Raw genomic sequence first — 20,362 nt, 5'->3', positions numbered from 1 at the left:
GCAAAAAAAGTTCATGATGGAAATAACTCTTCTGATAAATCAGAGATTAGATTTGACAAAGATGAAGGAATAGAATTAGCAGTAAATAATGAGAAGCTGGATACAAAGAAATTTATGAATGCAGGTGAAAATGATGAAAACTCAGACCAGCATATTTACAATATCAAAGACGATAAAGGTTCAGATGGAGTTGTGCAGGCTGATTCAAAGAATAATCTGTTGAAACTGAATTTTGATGAAAATAGGAAAATTGAAATAGATAATGATAGTGGCAGTGATATTCATATACCAGTGAAACGTTCGTGTGCAAGAACTTGTATAGAATCTGATACAGACACAAGTCCTGGATATGATATATTCGATAAAAGCGTTTCACCAGAACGCAATATGTCTTTGAATGTTTCTGATCAACCAAAAGATATGCCCAGAAATGAACAAGTAGACAATGTCTGTGAATCAGTATTGAAAAATGATGATATGATGACAATTGATTTGACAGATGTTTCAGATGGTCTAGAGGAAGATGCAATGTTTGATAATGAATTAAAGAATAAAAGCTTTGATACAGGTAAACATGATACAGACAATGATACTGATATGTCACTAAATGATCATGCTCATTCAAGAAATCCTTTAGAATCTTCTTTAGATTCAAACATCAAAGATGAAGACATTGAAAAGGCAATAGATGCTAATATGTACACATGTACTGATGAAACAGAAACAGAAGTTGAATTTGTAGCAAATCTTGGATTAGGTGATAGACCGGATAAATATTTCAAATTCTTACCCCTCTCGAAGAATGACAAACAGAACATTTGTACAAAATTGAATATCAGATATATAGGTACAAGCTGTGATTCAAGGTTAGATAGAGATAGCTTTATCGGAATTCCTTTACATAGTAAACAAATTATTGGTGACGGCAATTGTTTCTTTCGTGCAATTTCATATGCAATTTCTGGAACTGAGCATAATCATGCAATTCTAAGAAATGCCACGGTAAAACATTTATTGCAAACTAAGGACATGTTTAATAATACATTGAGGCAAGAGTATAGAACAGTCAGAGAATATGTTTCGAAACGTAGAATAATGGAAGACGGAACGTGGGCTACAGATACTGAAATTAGTGCTTTAGCAAATTTAATCGATACCGATATTTATTCATACAATGACCAAGTACCATGTTGGCAATTGTTCTCTGCAAAAGAACCTGGAAGAATAAATATTGTAACCTCTGATAAGGGAATTTATATACTATACACAGGAAATATTCATTTTAATGCTGTTGAATCTGTTGAAATTGATGAAGTGGTGGATAAGTCTCCGATAAATCACGATGAGAGGAAAGGTACTGCAAATCTTTTTGACATGACATATGAACAGTGTGCAAGTAATCAGTCTGAATCAGTCGTTCACAACAAACGTAACACCAAGGATGAAACCCCTGAAAGTAATCACAAAGACAAATGCGCAAGAGTCAATACACACATAACGCTTGTTGCCCAAGGGACATTCAATCAAGGTCATACAAGATTTGGTTACTCAAGTGGAAAGCAGTGTGTTCCCAATTCACTATCTGCACTGTTGTATAGCAAAGTAAAAAATGCCAATGATTGGAAAAGTACAGATCTAGACAGGATTTTGAACAACGGTGATGAATTATATCGTTACATACGACGATCCACTTCACTCGAAAACGAATACTTATTGATATCTGATCTATTTGAATATTTGGATGCGTACAATGAATTGTTTAACATAAAATGTCGTGAACCAGTCACTGGATTGTTAGATGGAGATGAAATGATATTGGCCCAGTCTCTTTCGATGACATTGAAGCAAGCAATCGAACAAGAACTCTGTACTGATTCTGATGCATGTTTTGTGACATTTGCTGGAAGTACTTTGATTGTATTATCTGGTCAAGATGGTTTCTTTGTATTTGATTCACATTCCAGAAGCAGTCGAGGTTTTCAGATTGATAACGGACACAGTGTTGTACTTAGTACTCCAAGTTGGCAAGGTGTGTACAAGCATTGCATGAGGTTAGCAAAAACAAGGGGATGTCCCATGCACACTGAATATGAGGTAACTAGTGTATGTGCAAAAGCAACTTCCGGTAAGAATGAAACCTTGAAAGGCTATCCACAGTTACAGGATGTTTTTTGTAGTCAGATTCCATCGTCAAATAGTCACAGTGAAAGTCAGTTTGAAAGCTCTGGATGTTCCATACATTGTGAAAGCTTTGATGAAGTTCAATTGGAACTTGAATTGGATGAGAGTGTTTTCCCACAAAAAATGATTGATAGCCCAAATCTATTTCTCTTTCCTGAAAAAGCAAATGAAACAATCATTCATGATTTACATTATAACGGTCAGCAATTAAAACTGAAGAGTGTGACAATTGGCTTAACCAAATTAAAAGAATCACAGCTAAATAATAGTTGTCTTTTGAAAGGAAATGACTCTATAAAAACAGAATATGAAAATAAACAAAAGGGAGACTCCAACAACTGTACTAAATGTGGAAATGACTCTGATAAATTGAATTTAGTGAACGAAGTTCAGAATTCCAACTTTATCTTAAGCAGGAAACGAAAATGGAGTAACTTCGAAAGCGATGCGAAAGTTAATGTTGACCTTGGCAAGGACATTCGAAAAACCAAATTGGTGAAAATGAATGAGAACGACAGCTTAAGAATTGACGCAAGCGATTGTGCTGATAGTAAAGACGACTTAATAATAATTGGAGAAGTTCATGTTAGAAATGTAGACCATGGAAAAAAAAAGAGTAAAACCAGACAAAGTTCTAATCAAAAAAGGAAGCGCAATAGACAGCATATGAGAGAAAAACGAGCCTTGACCAAAGATGAAATCATTAAGAAAAAGGAAAAATGTCTCCACAATGCGCAAATGAGGAAAATTAAATCAAAGAATAAATTTCAAAATGATTTAACCTACAAAATGGAAAAAATAAATGAAGTAAAACAAAGACAAAAAGAGAATTACAACGCTGATTTATCACACAAAATAAAGCAAGGAGCTTATGTCAAACAAAGGCAAAAAGAAATGTATAAAGAGGATTCAAATTTCAGGAACAAACAGCTAAATATTATGAGAACCAAATATCATTCTGATTTACATTATAAAAAGAAAATTGTGTATAGAAATAAACAGAAATATTTGATAAATGAAGGATTCAAAGAAAATGTTAAAACAGCTATGAGGACAAAAATGAAAAATAAATATTCGAACGATGAACATTTCAAGGAAAAACAACGAGATACCATGAAAAAACGAATGAAGCAATCATATCGCAATGATCAACAATTCAAACGAATTCACAAAAGCAAAATAAGAAGTAAATACCAGCACGATGAACAATTCAAACGAATTCACAAAAGCAAAATAAGAAGTAAATACCAGCACGATGAACAATTCAAACGAATTCACAAAAGCAAAATAAGAAGTAAATACCAGCACGATGAACAATTCAAACGAATTCACAGAAGCAAAATAAGAAGTAAATACCAGCACGATGAACAATTCAAACGAATTCACAAAAGCAAAATAAGAAGTAAATACCAGCACGATGAACAATTCAAACGAATTCACAGAAGCAAAATAAGAAGTAAATATTCGAACGATCAACAATTCAAGGAAAAACAACGAGATACCATGAAAAAACGAATGAAGGAATTATATCAGAACGATGAACAATTCAAAGGAATGCACAAGAATAGAATTAGAAGTAAATATCGGAACAATGAAAATTTTAAGCAGATAAAAAAGGCAAATATGAAAATATTGTCCATAATTAGATATAAAGGCAAAGAATTTAAGGAAAAGAAATTGATGAGCTTAAAAATGAAATATAAAAGAATTGAAAAATATAGGCAAAATGTAATAAAACAAAACCGAAAAAGGTCTGTACTTCGAACAGTAAAATTGTCCGAGTTTGATATTGTACATGAAGAATTTAGAAAGATAATTTCTCATGGCCCAGAATATGTGTGCTGTGTATGTTTAAAACTTCTCTTTGAGAACCAAGTAATGAAATGTAAAAAGAGTAATTATAAAATTCAGACATGCATAAGTGAAGAATATTTGCATGTTTGCAATTCAGAATGCCGGTCAAAATGTTTAATAGGCCAGTCAGCCAGATCGTCACTATGGATATGCTTCACCTGTCATAGAAAATTGCAAGCTGGGAAAGTACCTGCAGAAGCAAATATGAACAATTTACAACTACATGAAGTTCCAGAAGAACTTGCCAATCTGAACAATTTAGAACAGCATTTGATTGCATTGAATATCCCTTTCATGAAGTTGATGGCCTTGCCTAAAGGTGGTCAAAATGGAGTCCATGGCCCAGTCGTGTGCGTGCCTTCAAACACCTATGAAACAGTACATATGTTGCCAAGACCACAGACTGAAGATCAATTGATCCGTGTTAAACTCAAAAGAAAATTGTCGTACAAAAGCTATTATGAGTACAAATTTGTAGATAAATCTAACTTGCTTAAGGCTCTGCAGTATTTAAAAGCAAGTAACAAGTGGTATTTTGATGTTACAGTAAATGATAAATGGGAAAACTCACTTGAACGAAATGAAAAAAATAATGAAAAGGAAGAAGCAGTGGAAATAGGTGGTAAAGCTCGTTTAGCAAAATATTGGAAGGAAATGGAAGAACAAATTGATTATATTTTGTCCAAAGACAAAAATGCTAATGAAAACATGCAAGACAACAGTAAAGTACAAACAAAAATAGATGACAATGACACTGAAGACGATATGGAAGAACGATTATGCGGTATTCAGTTAGACTCGTGTCTCCAGCCAGTAGATATTGGACAGGAAATATTAGATCAGTATTTTGAAGACATAATATGTTGTGCTCCTTGTGAAGGAAGAAGCCCTGTATCAATTCTACAAGATGAAAGCAATGAGGCCAAATGTTTCCCAGTATTATTTCCTAAAGGTCAACCAACATTCCATGATAGAAGAGATGAAAAAATAACATTAGGACGTTATCTGCATAACCGACTGATGCACGTGGACAATAGATTTGCTCAGAATACGGATTACATCTTTTATGCACAATATATTTATGAAATTCAACAGGTTATATCGCAAGTTTCTATCGCATTAAGGCAAAGTCCAAACAAAAAAGATGATTCGTCTTCAATAACTGCCTCAGATTTGAAAGATGCAGAGAAAGTTAAAAAAATACTAAAATCAGACAAGGGCTATAAATTTTTAAAGCAAATTCGTGGAACACCTCCGTTCTGGCAAAAGACACAAAAAGATGTACTTGCAATGGTACGACAGCTTGGAAAGCCGACATGGTTTGCTTCTTTCTCATCTGCCGATATGAGATGGCCAGAATTAATGAATACATTGCTTAGACAAAAAGGAGACACCAGGGAATCGAGTGAATTAGACTATAAAGAAAAATGTAATCTTTTAAGATCGAATCCAGTAACAGTTGCCAGAATGTTTGATAAAAGATTTCACACTTTTATGAAGACAGTAATTTTATCTCCAGCTGCACCGATCGGTAAAATAGTTGATTCATTTTGGAGAGTAGAGTATCAAGCTCGAGGTTCCCCTCACATTCATGCCTTGTTCTGGGTTCAAAATGCTCCACAGTTGGGTATCGATAAAGATGATGATGTCGTACAATTCGTAGATAAATACATTTCTTGCCAGAAGCCGGATGAAAAGGAAGATCGAGAACTACATGAAATAGTAAGCAAGGTCCAACAACACAGTAAGAAACATTCTAAATCTTGCACAAAAACAGGAAAAGCATGTAGATTTAATTTCCCAAGACCACCATCTGAAAAAACATTCATTGTAACACCTGTTGAAGAGATTCCAGCTAAAGATTGTGGGAAAGTGCAAAATAAGGGAAAAGACAATGATCAAATTAAAGCTTCTAAAAAGATTAAAGATGATGCAGAGAAATTGTTGAAGTCAGTTAAAGATGCATTATCCAATGGAATGGAGTACAACAATGTAAACCATCTCTTTGAAGAGCTTGACATTACACAAAATCAATTTGAAAATGCACATAATGAATTAGCATCACAACAAAGTATAATCATCAAGAGACAGATACAAGATGTATGGGTAAATCAGTTTAATCCAAGTCTCCTTAGAAGCTGGAACGCCAACATGGATTTGCAGTATGTAACAAATGTATTTGCATGTGTAGCTTATATTGTATCCTACATGTCAAAAGCTGAACGAGAAATCGGAATGCTATTGAGTCATACACTATCTGAAATGAAGGATGGAAATGAAAACGCAAAGGAAAGCATGAAAAAACTTGGCCAGGTGTACATGCAAAATCGTGAAGTATCTGCTCAAGAAAGCGTCTATCGTGTTTGCAGTCTCAGATTGAAAGAATGTTCTAGGAAAGTGGAATTCATTCCTGTTGGACCCAACCCTGTCAGAATGAGTTTACCATTAAGCGTTATAAAAAGCAGACCAGATAACGATAATGATGATGATGAGAATGTTTGGATGACTAGCAAGCTCGACAGATACAAAGCTCGACCTAGAAATGCAGAATTCAGTAATATGTGTCTTGCAACGTTTTTTTCTCAGTTTAGAATCTTAACTGCATCCCAAAAGCCAAGTGCAAGAAGTAAAAATGTCTTTAAATTAGATAATGATCTGGGATATATTCAGAAGCGCACACGTACAGCAGATGCAGTTGTAAGATATCCCCGATTTTCACCCATCATCTGTCCTGAAAAATATTATTTGAGCATTTTGCAACTCTTTCTGCCATATTTTGAAGATGAACAATTAAAGCCGCCAACCTTTGAAACACATCAAGAGTTCTATGAGACAGGTTCTGTGAAAATACGTGGATGTGAATTAGAGGAAGTCTGGTCAATTGTGTGTACTAACCGAAACAAGTTTGAAATGAATGCTGATGCAATTGATCATGCACAGGAGCATCTTAACAAATTTGGTCCACACGAAGATGCATGGGGTCTTTTATGTCCGGAAAAGGAAGTAGAACGACTTGAACATCCCAAAGAAAATGTAGATGTCGAAGATTGTGATGGAGATCTTGATATCCCGGATTTAAAGCATGAAAAGAAAAAAGATGACTATAGCATCGAATTTCGATCTGTAAAGATTTCCAAACAGGATGGACATTCTTTGATGAGGTCTTTGAATGAGAAGCAACAGACTGTTTTTTACAAAATACGACAGTGGTGTTTAGATAGAGTAAATGGAAAATCGGTCGAACCGTTTCATATTTTTCTAACTGGTGGTGCTGGCACTGGAAAGAGTCATTTGATTAAATGTCTCAACTATGAAGCAACACGTATACTAGCCCGAATGTTGCCACATCCCGATGATGTCTCAGTATTGAAAATGGCTCCAACTGGAGTAGCTGCATACAATATCAATGGCCATACTATACATAGTATTCTTTCTATTCCAATCAATGCACAAAAACTGTATCAACCGCTGAGTGATGAGAAAATAAATGTCCTTCGAAATAAGCTGGCTCAAGTACAAATTTTGATCATAGATGAAGTATCAATGGTAGATCAAAAGTTGATGTCTTACATTCACGGTCGCCTACGACAAATAAAACAATCACGCGATCAAACAGCTTTTGCTGGTGTTTCAGTTATTGCTGTGGGAGACATGTATCAGTTACCTCCAGTCTTTGGAATTCCTTTATATAAAGACACACTCAATGGTGTATTATGGAATGATAATTTCAAGAAAGTAGAACTTGAAGACATTATGAGACAAAAAGACGATACCCAATTCGCTTTTCTCTTAAATAGATTACGTGTAAAAGAAGGGGATGAGATTCTCTGTGATGAAGACCTAGCAATGCTCAAGTCTTGTGAAACTGGTGAAGAATGTGAAAATGCTCTGCATATCTATTCATGTAACAATCAAGTAGATGCTTGGAACAAGAAATTATTGCATAAAAGATGTGCCGATGTGATATGCGTAAAAGCACAAGACATGGATAAAGATGGTAAAAAAGGAAACAAAATACGAGAAAAACCTTATACAGGTATGCAAACCCAGCTGCCTCCTTATCTGTGGATTGCAGTTAATGCTAGAGTGATGTTGCTCAAGAACATTGATGTTAGTAAAGGCCTGACAAATGGATGTTTTGGAAATGTAACAGAAATATTAACGGATCATACAAATTTAAATCCAGTATGCATCAAAGTTAATTTTGAGATGGCCGATGTTGGTATTCATTCAATCGAAATGTCCCAAGAATCCATTGGTAAGAAATATGTGAGAAAACAATTTCCACTTAAGCTTGCTTATGCTTGCACAATACATAAAGTACAAGGTTCGACATTAGAAAAAGCTGTTGTATCATTAAAAAATGTGTTTGAATCTGGACAGGCATATGTTGGGCTCAGTCGTGTTACTTCGTTATCTGGACTTGTGATAGAACATTTCGATCCTAAACGTATATATTGTAATCCAGAAATTAAAGAACGCATTGAGATTATGAAGCCGTTTATCGAGAAAAGCACTTCTGAGGATATTCATGATTATAACTTTTCTTTGATAATGCAAAATGTACAAGGATTAAAACAGCATTTTATCGATTTCAAATCCCAGTGCCAATTTGTGAATGTAGATTGTATTTGCTTGACCGAAACATGGATTAATGATGATGATCTCTGTGACGTTGTTTTAGATAACTTTCGATTTTATCATCAGCCACGACATCTTTCATACTGTAATTCTGGAGTTGGAAATGTACTCAAAGAACAATCGCATGGAGGTGTTGCAATGTATATCAAGAATACATATTCAAGTAGATTAGACATATCTGTCGACAACTTAGAGTTTATTGCAATTCTTGTCACCAAACCAGTTTCTGTTGTGATTTCAGTTGTTTATCGACCTCCATCATATAGTATCAAATCATTCTGTGAATCATTAGACAATTTGCTAGATGCATTACACAAAATAAGCATTAGATGTATTGTGATGGGAGATTTTAACGAGGATTTGCTTAAAGGTTCTTCACAGGTAAGCAAGCTAATGTGTAATAAAGGTTACAAACAGCATGTTCTTAATGCTACTACTGAGAAGGGAACATTGATAGATCATGTGTACAGCAAGGGACTAGATTTATTGGAAACAGAGGTCATCCCTACATATTATAGTTACCATGAAGCTGTTAAGATTGCATTTTAATATTTGTAGTAAAACGAGAGGAATAAAAGAGTAATTCATAATATTTTTGTTGATAAATAACATTTTCATTTACCATGTCTTCATTCTTGCAAAAATGAAAATGAATATTACCTCTTCTTAAAATTCATGAGAGTTGTGCATATTTTTTTAGGCTTACCTTACACTAATATCAATGATACCATCTGCCATGGACATCACCTTGAAAGCATGTTGTAAACTTGGTAAAATCTGTTTTAAGGTGGTGTGTGTTGAAAGATTTATGTGTTGTCACTCCTTGCCTTTCAAACCTTAGTGTTTTTAAACATCACTCACATCATGAAATGTATATGTATTTTTAACTTTTAGATGCAATTTTACAAATCTAAAACAATGGTACACATTTATAATAGATGGATAACAAGATCATACATCCATGCTTTTCTTTTTCAGTTTAATGATTGTCGACCTGATCAGTATATCAAAGTTGGATCATTCCATGAACCTTGCTAAGTGCTCATGTTTCAACTGGGTTGGAGTAGGAGACAGCATACATGGCAGCCATCTCTCTGAAGAAGACACTCAAATCAGAGATCAAGCTTGAATGTGACAATGAGACATGCAAGTATTAAAGTAAAGAAGAGGATGGTTTATGATAATGAATGAATATTATCATCGGGATGTAATGCTGGAATGTTATTCTCTGAAAGATGATTTGTTTGGTAGTGATCTATGTTTTAGTAATAGGTTATTCACTATGATGTAAGTTGTTCTGATTTAATGAAAATTGGAGGGTTATAATGTCTCATTGATAACAATGAGTATGATAGTGATGATTAGGATTAAATGAATGTTATACTATCAATGATGTTCACATGATACTTAACCCTTTCTGTACTGACTTGGGGGGGGGGGAGGCGTTGATATTTGAAAATGCAAAGGTAAATTTGCATAACTTATCAATACGCAAATTTCATTTTTTTTTTTTTTTTTAATATGTATTATATTGTTTTTATTTTTTATATCTCGAGGGCTTAAGGCCAGAACTGTCTATGTCCATTTTGGGTGAAATTGAGTTAAGTCCACCAAATTACTGTATATTCATGTAGGTTTGTGTGCCAGAACTGTCTATGTCCCATGTGTGTCCATTAGCCATTTTACTTTTCATGCCAGAAATGTCCAGACTGTTACAAGTACTGTCACGCATTCATTGCAGTATTAAGAATTGCACAATACTTGCAGTTTTCTACTATTAAAGCAGATGGGATACCCCATGCAGCTTTCACTGATTGTGGCCAAGCAACATCATTTCATTGCCCAGAAAAGCTGTTATGATAAATAAAAAAGACCAATGTGCAAAATGTACGAAGTGTGACCAGTTGTCAGGAGAGCAGAAGGAGAATTTCAAGGAAGAGTATGAAGCCCATCTCATGCGAAAAAACAGAGGCTCAAGATGCCAAAGCAAGGGACAAGGCCAAGGCAGTTGCTGAAAATGGGACTTTTGTCTTGGCTTCTTCTGATTGGCAAAGTGTGCTACAGATCCCAAGCAGTGAACATTCTTGAATATATTACAGCCGCAAGCTTTGTGTCTACCATCTATGTATATACAATCAGGCCCCACCAAATGAAGCAAGCAGCTATACTGTTGGTCCAAAGCAGAAGGGAAGTATGGCAGTAATGATATGGGCACATGCCACTTCAAATGGTTGAATGATTTATCTGAAATGGTAGATGAAGTATCACTATTTTCTAACACATTAGGGGACAAAATCGAAACCAAAATATGGCTGCAATGTTCCTCTATGCCGTCCAGAACACACATCTCAAAGTCATCACGCACAATTTTCTGGAGAGCGGGCATTCCCACATGGAATGCGATGGCATGCATTCTGCAATTGAAAAAGAACGTCAATGTCTTTACAATGCACCACTGGGTAATATCTTCCACAAAGCAAGACGTTGGCCTCCATACAAGGTCATAAACATGTGTCATGGAGACTTTCATGATCTGCAGAATCTCTCAAAGCAGACCATGAAGAACAAACGGCGAGACGAAGATGGACATGTCTTCAACTGGCTACATGTAGAGAGCTTCTAATACAGGAAGGAAGAGCCAGGCATCATCTGCTACAAGTATAAGTACTCAGTTGACTACAAGAAGATATGCGTGTATGGGCGTGGGACACCATCAGTTCCACGTAATCTGGACCTTGCCTACCAAGAGAAGCTTCAAATCAGAACCTTAAAAAGAAGGATCTCATCGAGCTGTGCAATGGCCTAGCCATTCCTGAAGAGTTCCGTGGATGGTATTTGGCACTCCCATCTTCAAGACGAGTTGATGACAATGATGTTGCATAATTATTGATTACATTCAAGGAAAGACATAAAAAATGACAAGATCGTCATTTAAATAACAATTAACATGCTCTGGAAGTACTTTGTTATTAATCCACCACGTTATGCTCCTAAAATTCTGTCAAATCTTCAATGTTATGTTTAAATAATTATCTTGTAAATAAAGGACATATAGTGTGGGGTATAAAGGAACATTTAAGCCATGAAAAGGATCATGACTCACATGCCATGACCTCCATGTATAATGTGTGACCAAGTATTATTTATAAGTTGATCACATTGAACATAACTACTTCACCTTTTTCAGATTTTATGCATGCAATCAAACTTTCAAATGTATTTGACTCAAATTTGCTTTTTTGGACATAGACAGTTCTGGTTTTAAGCCCTCGATCAAATTTTTTATTTCTAATGTATTCTTTTGTTCTGGAATATATCGAGTTGCTTTTGGAAACATATCAAAGCAATTTGATATCAATTCATATCTCTCACTTATACATCTATTTCAGTATTCACATTTCTGCCTGTACATGTACATAAATTATATGAATATATGCAATTATAGCACTTTTTGATGATATGAGCATACTAATTGATATGTAACACCTTACAGGTATATCCGATTTCGATGAAAATGATATCCAAACATGTGACTTGTGTGTAAGATAGTGACTTGAGGGGAAAAGTCATGAAACAACAATTTAAAATTCTGCTGATCAGAACAAGTTTGTGCTGAAATGGATGGGTCCATTCCCTGAGGTTGGTGTGAAGTATAACTATGACTACATTGTAGATGTTAATTGTGTTCCTAAGACATATCACATTAATCTTAAGAAATACTTTCTGAGGGAGGAGGTTAACTGGTCAGTGGCTGGCTGCTTTGATTTGTGTACAGAGAGTAGGAAAGTGTGTGGGGATTCTGCAGAAGATGTCGAGAATCAGTTGCTTGTATTGAAGGTAGATGCATCTGACAGGGGTGTGGGTGCTGGGCTTATGCAATAGCATTCAGAAATGGAATGTCCAATTGCTTATGCTAGTAAGAAGTTATTACCATGGGAAGATAATTATACAACAATAGCAGAATGCAAAATACACTACACATGGATTTTTTTTTTGTCTGTCTACCATTGTCAATTATTGGATTTGTATCATGGATTTGATATGGAGAAGAAGATATTACAGCAGTATATATATATGCATTGTAGTTTATGCAAATGCAAGAACATTACTCACTACAATTTTGAACCTTGCCAATGTTTATTCTGAACCATGTCTACGTATGATACTCGTTCTGAACTTTAATGTGGAGCTATGCCATTGTGGACATTGAAACAGATTTAAATGTGAGTTTTGCCATAATTAGATTTGGACTTCTGTCGACGGTCATCTTTAAAGTGTTCAGTGATCTCAAATGTTGGAATAAAAAAACAAACCATGATATTGTCGACCGAGATGATGAACTTTCCATGAAAAACAATACTCCTTGTTACCACAGAGACTATGTTTTCAACTTTTCAGCATACATGTTTACTTTCAACTTGGACTGATAAATTGGATCACAGAAAGAGACTGATAATTACACAGCCACCTTATGAATCTAAATATATCAGAGAGGACTTATTGATGCTTAACACAATGGATTGTGCTCTTTAATGCTCGATAATTGTTTAATTTTGAGTCAAAGAAATTGTCTTCAGGTGATGATGTGAACATTTGATAATCTCTACTTTGTTTTAACAGGTTTTTCACAAATTCTAATATGAACTGTAGCATGAACATTTACGTATACTCATGTTCTAGCTTTTCAACTTTGTGCAGAATATGTCATACATATGACATATTCAGCACAAAGTTGAAGTTTTATATTTATACATGGGTTTGTTTAATGCTTATTATCCCATAGCATGATATTGTTGTGCTATGTTGGGATTGTTTTTATTGAAAGGTTTTATTCAAAGGTGTTTGTACACTTATAACCAAGCTCAAGCTTTACCATGATATTAAAGTTCTGAGCTTCATGTGCTGTATAATATCATAACAAATATAACAAATCATATTATTGAAAACATGTTATAGTAATTGCATTTAGAATTGCATTTGCAGATTTCAACTCATGAACAAAGGAAATGAAATGCATCTAAGCCTCATGAATTAGGTGATAAAAGTAAGAATGTCATATTATTTATTGTAGATTCTAAAATTAGTTGATTAAACCATAGGTTTAGAACTGAGATTCCTGGATATACAAGTACATTTACATTGACTAGGATTGGAATTTAGTCATATGAGCTATGTTGTGTCATGACCTTCTGATATCATGTAATGATGGATGGGATGAAGAATGTTATGTTTGAAGTTTTGCCTTGAGAAAGCTTTAATGATAATTAATGTGCAGTAAATATTTAAAACAGTTTGCACTAAACATTTTCATGAGATATGTATGACCCAGCGTTTTTTGTATGTTGAACTGTTTTAAAAGTATGTATCTAGGAATTTGAGAACAAAGTTCGGTACCTAGGAACTATTTTTGAGAAGATAATTTTTCATTTTTATGGTAAAAGTTTTCACGACTTAAGAGGAATAGTTTTTATCAACATCCATTTATGACACACAACGTCATGTTTATGTAAACAAATGGGAAGATGTCATGATTGCTTTATGATTATGTGATTCCTAGAAAAGGCACTTTGTCATGAAATTGACCAAAGATAAGCTTAAATGGATAATTTTAATGGTTATTAATATACAGCTATTACTAGGTCAAGGTCAAGAAAGATTTTATTTGTACAGGTGACAATTGCCATGAATGTAATTTACATAGACAGATGGTAATAACATTTTTTTTGGTCGGGTTGACTTTGTAAGTTTATTTCAGTCAGGTATGTGGAATGTGATTTATTGTAATTGCCTATAATACTCTCGATTTGTGAAGAAAATTCATTTGAGTAATTTGTTCTTAAAAATTGGGAGGCTAATTGTCATATGAGAAATTGAGAATTATTTCATTACTATGTTACCCTGACGGAAGTGAGATTTTCTTTTCGAATTCGAAATGCATATACACCATAACAAAGGTGAATAAACTCTCTTTGAGTCATGACTTAAAACTATCAAGTATGATTGTCATTTTTCCGTGACAGGGACTTCATAGTAATACAAATATTAAGTGCAAAGGGATGAGCAAGAGAAAATTGAGAAACAGCCAAAGACATAATGAAGGGAGAACGAAAGTCAGAGGCGAGAAAGGGAGAGAGTAAGATAAAGAGAGAGAGGCAGAGAGAGAGAGAGAGACAGATCAAGAGAAGAAGAGGGAGGTAGAGCAAGAGAGGGGGAGAGATGGATGCAATGGAGAACGATGCATTCAATATTTCCAGCATAAATAGTATACAAATATACACTGCCTTGAGAGGTCCTGGTTAAAACTATGCGCAAGAGGTGACTCCAATAGTAATATTTGCTGAGGGGCACAGCCCCGAAGCAAATGGTACTTTTGGGGTCACCGAGGCCCATAGTTTAACCAGTACCTCGAATAGAAGGCATGGTATATTTGTTTTATATCCTGCATCAACAATTTATTTAAAACAAAAACAACATTTTTTGGAAGAAAAAAAATGTCAATTTTTATCTAAAAAGATTAGAAATATTTTGTTTTCATTAAATTAAGATTTGAAGAAAAAAAATTGATTCAATTAAAAAAAAAGATTCACATTTTTTTTTTCAACTCCCAAATAGTAAACCAAAATATTACTCTCATATAGTACTTTCTAAAAATAGGTCAAATATTTCTGGTCATGTGACGAGCTCTCAACCAATCAAAAGCCAACAAATTTTTGATGCAGGATATAAAATTGAATATTTACTATATAGAGAAACTAAGAGACAAGTTATGGGAGAGACATAAACACTGCATAAACCTGGGCTGAAAAACTGGTAAAATATAAACGTCTGGGAAGGAGACTTGCATCATACACGTAGGCGATCTTATATTGTAGCAAAGTTGGGAAATTATCCCTATATAGAATAAGCAAGGAATCAGGTTTTCCATAAGGTTGTACGCAAACTATGGACATTACTCACCAATAGATATACCACGCAAAATAAGCCATGTTATTACTTTGTGATTTTATATGATAATATGTTATAATTGTCGAAGAAAGTGATACAATCAAATATAAGACGATAGTCACAAAAACAAACAAAAATTACCCACCGATTTCAAATTTCGAGATGATGCCAGCATCTGATCAAAAAACAAAAGACACGTTTCTTATATAGACAAATCGTGCAAATTAAGAAAATTCTGACATGTCGCCTTTAATTATTGAGGAACATTACAATACATAATAGAGAAGAGAACTAGAACCAGAGGCGGGAAAGGGAGAGGATAAGAGACAAGTAACAAAAAAAAAAAGGGGGGAGGGCAGATGCAGAGGGATACAGAGTAAGAGAATAGGAGGGAGGCAAGGCAAGAGAGGGAGCGGGAGAGCGTGAACGTGTAGAAAGAGAAAGTGAGATGCAGAGACAGACCAAAAGAAAGAGAGGGGCGGAACAAGAGAGGAAAAGGGAAACAGAACAAGAGAAAAGTGAGAGAGAGAGGGAGGAGAGATGAAATTGAGAACGATGCCTTCAATATTTCTAGCATAAATAGGCTCTTGAATTACGATCATGAAGTGTGCCGATGATAATGAAATGATAATGTACGCGATAATGACGATATAGGGCCATGATTAAAAGTGGTATAGCGCCCCCTTCAGGTATTCGATAGAGGATTGTTAATTCGGTAAACTTGCTAAACATGCCCAAATTTCGACATGATCCCAACCTCTGATAAAAAACGAAACGTCTCCTATGGCCCATAGTCTCAGCTATGACAAACTAAAATTGGGGATAAAAACAGCAACAATAAGCGAGATACTGCTCAAAGAACAATGCCATGTAGATTCATGATGTGAACGATATTCACCTTTCATAGGCAAAACACGCAAATTAATTCTGACATGTCGCCTTTAATTGAAATTTTCACTACGATGACGTCACCAAATTGAAAAATAATGAATACTGAACTTGTAGAAGAATGTGTTAGCTACCACATTTTTAAAATATGGAAGTAAATTGATCAATATTTACAGAGATACAATCAATTTTCCATAAATTTGCTGACGTCATAATTTGCAAATTCGTTTTTTGAGACCCGAGGCTATTTTGATGATGTCCGGATATAAATAATGGCCAAATGAGACCTGTAATGAAATCTACGAGTCATATTCTATCCAAATATGGAGAAAAATTGGGGGGTCTGTGGACTTTCTAAAGAGCTATAATGGATTTTGTATAGGCATGTTTTGGCCAATATATGCTATGTATTACAAGAGCTCGCGCGCACGGACAATGGGAGAAGTTATATAGACATGTAAACAATGATGATCATGATGATCATGATGAACATGATGATGATCATGATAGTAATGGTGATGATGATGATGATAATGATCATGATCATGATGATGTTGATGATGATCATCATCAGACCATGATGATGATGATGATCATGATGATATTGATGATGATGATGATGATGATGATGAGCGTGAGCATGATCCTGACATCTGATTGAAAAAATGAGGAAACATTTAGATAGCAAATAGTCTCAGCTACAACATACTAAAATTGTAAGCTATGTATTACAAGAGCTCGCGCGCACGGACAATGGGAGAAGTTATATAGACATGTAAACAATGATGATCATGATGAACATGATGATGATCATGATAGTAAAGGTGATGATGATCATGATAATGATAATGTTATATGATGATAAAAACGATAATGTTAATGATGATGATGATAATGATCATGATCATGGTGATGTTGATGATCATCATCTTCAGACCATGATGATGATGATGATAATGATCATGATCATGGTGATGTTGATGATCATCATCTTCAGACCATGATGATGATGATGGTGACATTGATGATGATGATGATAATGATGATATTGATGATGATGATGATGACGATGATGAGTATGAACATGATCCTGACATCTGATTGAAAAAATGAGGAAATATTTAGATAGCAAATAGTCTCAGCTACAACATACTAAAATTTGGGAGAAAACTGTTGGATAATAACCGAGATACTGGTCAAAACACATTGTCATGCAGATTCATGTTTTGAAAAAAGTGACCTCCCATAAACATAACACGCAAATATGACAAATTATGCATTGTCGCCTTTAATCGAATATTTTACTATGATGACGTCATCTAAATGAAAAATAAATGACATTTTTCTGATAGAAAATTATCTCAGCTACAACGTATCAAAATCTGGGAGAAAATCGATCACCGATAAGTGAAATAATCTCAAATAAACAAAGACAAAAATGACGTCATCAACAAAATACATTTGTTTGAGTTTAGATGCCAATATGATGACTTTATTTCACTTTGTACGAGTCAGGGTGGTATGAAATCATATCTCCAACTCATGCTTTCTCCAAACATGATATAAAAATTGGGGGTCAATGGACTATCTGAAGAGCTATTTCGATTTTTAAAATGGCATGTTTTTGATCAAATTTGCACTATATTGCCCATAGCAGTACGCGCGGATTTTGAACTTTGACGCACGCTCACGGCCTTATGAAATATGAAGAGTGACTGAAATTAATGTTTATTGTCAATTACGTTAAGAGGAATCCAAATCATGTAAACATTTTGAATTTGACCTTTTCCGCGCGCTGTGAGCGCGCACACCGCGCGCGGGGACACGTACGGACGGAAAATTTTGAAATGCTTAAAATGACCTGATTCGTACTCTCGTTTAATAGTTTAGTGATTTTGAGCAATTTTAAATTTTGACGCGCACATACGCGCGCGTCATGACCTTTATGTGACCTTTGATGACATGACCTGTTGACCCTTGACCTAAAGTATATGTGATATGAATATGAATGATCTTTGCTGATGCATCATGAAGATATGATAGATAACGTGATTTCACAAAATGGCACCTGGATGACGTCACGATAACCTAATGACCTTAAAAATGTACCTGTCACGTCTCATGATAATGACCTATGACTGTGCCAAAATTGAATCAAATTGACATAACCAATCTTACGTTATCCGACACACAAAAAAGTGAAGAAATAAATAAAAATAAAGAAATAATAATAATAATAATAATAAAGAAGAAAGAAAATTCTGACGAAATCAATAGGTGGTCTGTTGATAACAGACCACCTAACTAGAAATTTAATTCGTCACGAAGACGAATAAGGTGGTCTGTCTCAGTCTTATGCTAGATTTCAGAATGGGAGAAGTTATATAGACATGTAAACAATGATGATCATGATGAACATGATGATGATCATGATAGTAAAGGTGATGATGATCATGATAATGATAATGTTATATGATGATAAAAACGATAATGTTTAAGATGATGATGAGCATAAGCATGATCCTGACAACTGATTAAAAAAAATGAGGAAATATTTAGATAGCAAATAGTTTCAGCTACAACATACAAAAATTTGGGAGAAAACTGTTGAATAACAACCGAGATACTGGTCAAAACACCTTGTCATGCAGATTCATGTTTTGAAAAAAGTGACCTCCCATAGACATAACACGCAAATATGACAAATTATGCATTGTCGCCTTTAATCGAATATTGAACTATGATAACGTCATCTAAATGAAAAATACATAAAATAATTTTGATAGACAATTATCTCAGCTACAACATATCGAAATCTGGGAGAAAATCGATTACTGATAAGCGATATAATCTCAATTAAACAAAGACAAAAATGACGTCATCAACAAAATACATTTTCTTTAGTTAAGATGCAAATATGAAGATTTTGTTTCACTTTGTACGAGTCAGGGTGGTATGAAATCATATCTCCAACTCATGCTTTTTCCAACCATAATATAAAAATTGGGGGTCGATGGACTATCTGGAGAGCTATTTCGATTTATAAAGTATCATGTTTTTAATCAAATTTACATTATATTGCCCATAGCAGCACGCGCGGAATTTGAAGTTTGACGCGCGCTCACGGCCTTATGAAAGGTCAAGAGTGACTGAAATTAGTGTAAATTGTCATTTACGGTAAGAGGAATCTAAATCATGTAAACAAATTGAATTTGACCTTTTCCGCGCGTTGTGAGCGCGCGCACCGCGCGCGGGGACAAGTACGCACGGAAAATTTTGAAATGCTTCAAATGACCTGATTCGTACTCTCCTTTAGTAGTTAAGTGATTCTGAGCAATTTTAAATTTTGACGCGCACATACGCACGCGTCATGACCTTTATGTGACCTTTGATGACATGACCTGTTGACCCTTGACCTGAAGTATATGTGATATGAATATGAATGAACTTTGAGTACGCATCATGAAGATATGATGGATAATGTGATTACACAAAATGGCGCCTGGATGACGTCACGATAACATGATGACCTTGAAAATGTTCCTGTCACGTGTCATGACAATGACCTATGACTGTGCTAAAATTGAATTAAATTGACTAAACCAAACTTGAGTTATCCAGGGCACAATAAACGGGAAGAAATAAAAATAAAGAATAATAATAACTAGAAATTTAATTCGTCACGAAGACGAATAAGGTGGTCTGTCTAAGTATTATGATAGATTTGAGAATGGGAGAAGTTATATAGACATGTAAACAATGATGATCATGATGAACATGGTGATGATCATGATAGTAAAGGTGATGATGATGATGATGATAATGTTATATGATGATAAAAACGATAATGTTA

General features: G+C 34.7%; 1 protein-coding gene across 13 annotated transcripts in view; it reads left to right on the top strand.

The window, feature by feature from the left end:
- Positions 1 to 14,663, top strand: part of LOC105445600 — a 30,611-nt gene extending 15,948 nt beyond the window's left edge. For 11 of the 13 annotated variants that reach the window (XM_030999450.1, XM_030999438.1, XM_030999457.1 and 8 more), the window contains one exon: positions 1,965 to 9,634. In XM_030999450.1, the coding sequence (XP_030855310.1) occupies positions 2,047 to 9,225 (7,179 nt within the window). In that variant the 5' untranslated portion in view covers positions 1,965 to 2,046 and the 3' untranslated portion in view covers positions 9,226 to 9,634. Of the gene's footprint in view, positions 1 to 1,964; positions 9,635 to 9,654 lie in introns of those variants that run through there. The other 2 variants (XM_030999477.1, XM_030999483.1) reach the window with 2 other exon arrangements.
- Positions 14,664 to 20,362: the final 5,699 nt, after the last annotated feature.

This window comes from Strongylocentrotus purpuratus, unplaced genomic scaffold (genome assembly GCF_000002235.5).
Source record: "Strongylocentrotus purpuratus isolate Spur 01 unplaced genomic scaffold, Spur_5.0 spur5_contig_861, whole genome shotgun sequence".
Taxonomy (NCBI): domain Eukaryota; kingdom Metazoa; phylum Echinodermata; class Echinoidea; order Camarodonta; family Strongylocentrotidae; genus Strongylocentrotus; species Strongylocentrotus purpuratus.
Note: the sequence above shows the minus strand (reverse complement) of the source record. Positions and strands in the feature narration are given on the sequence as shown.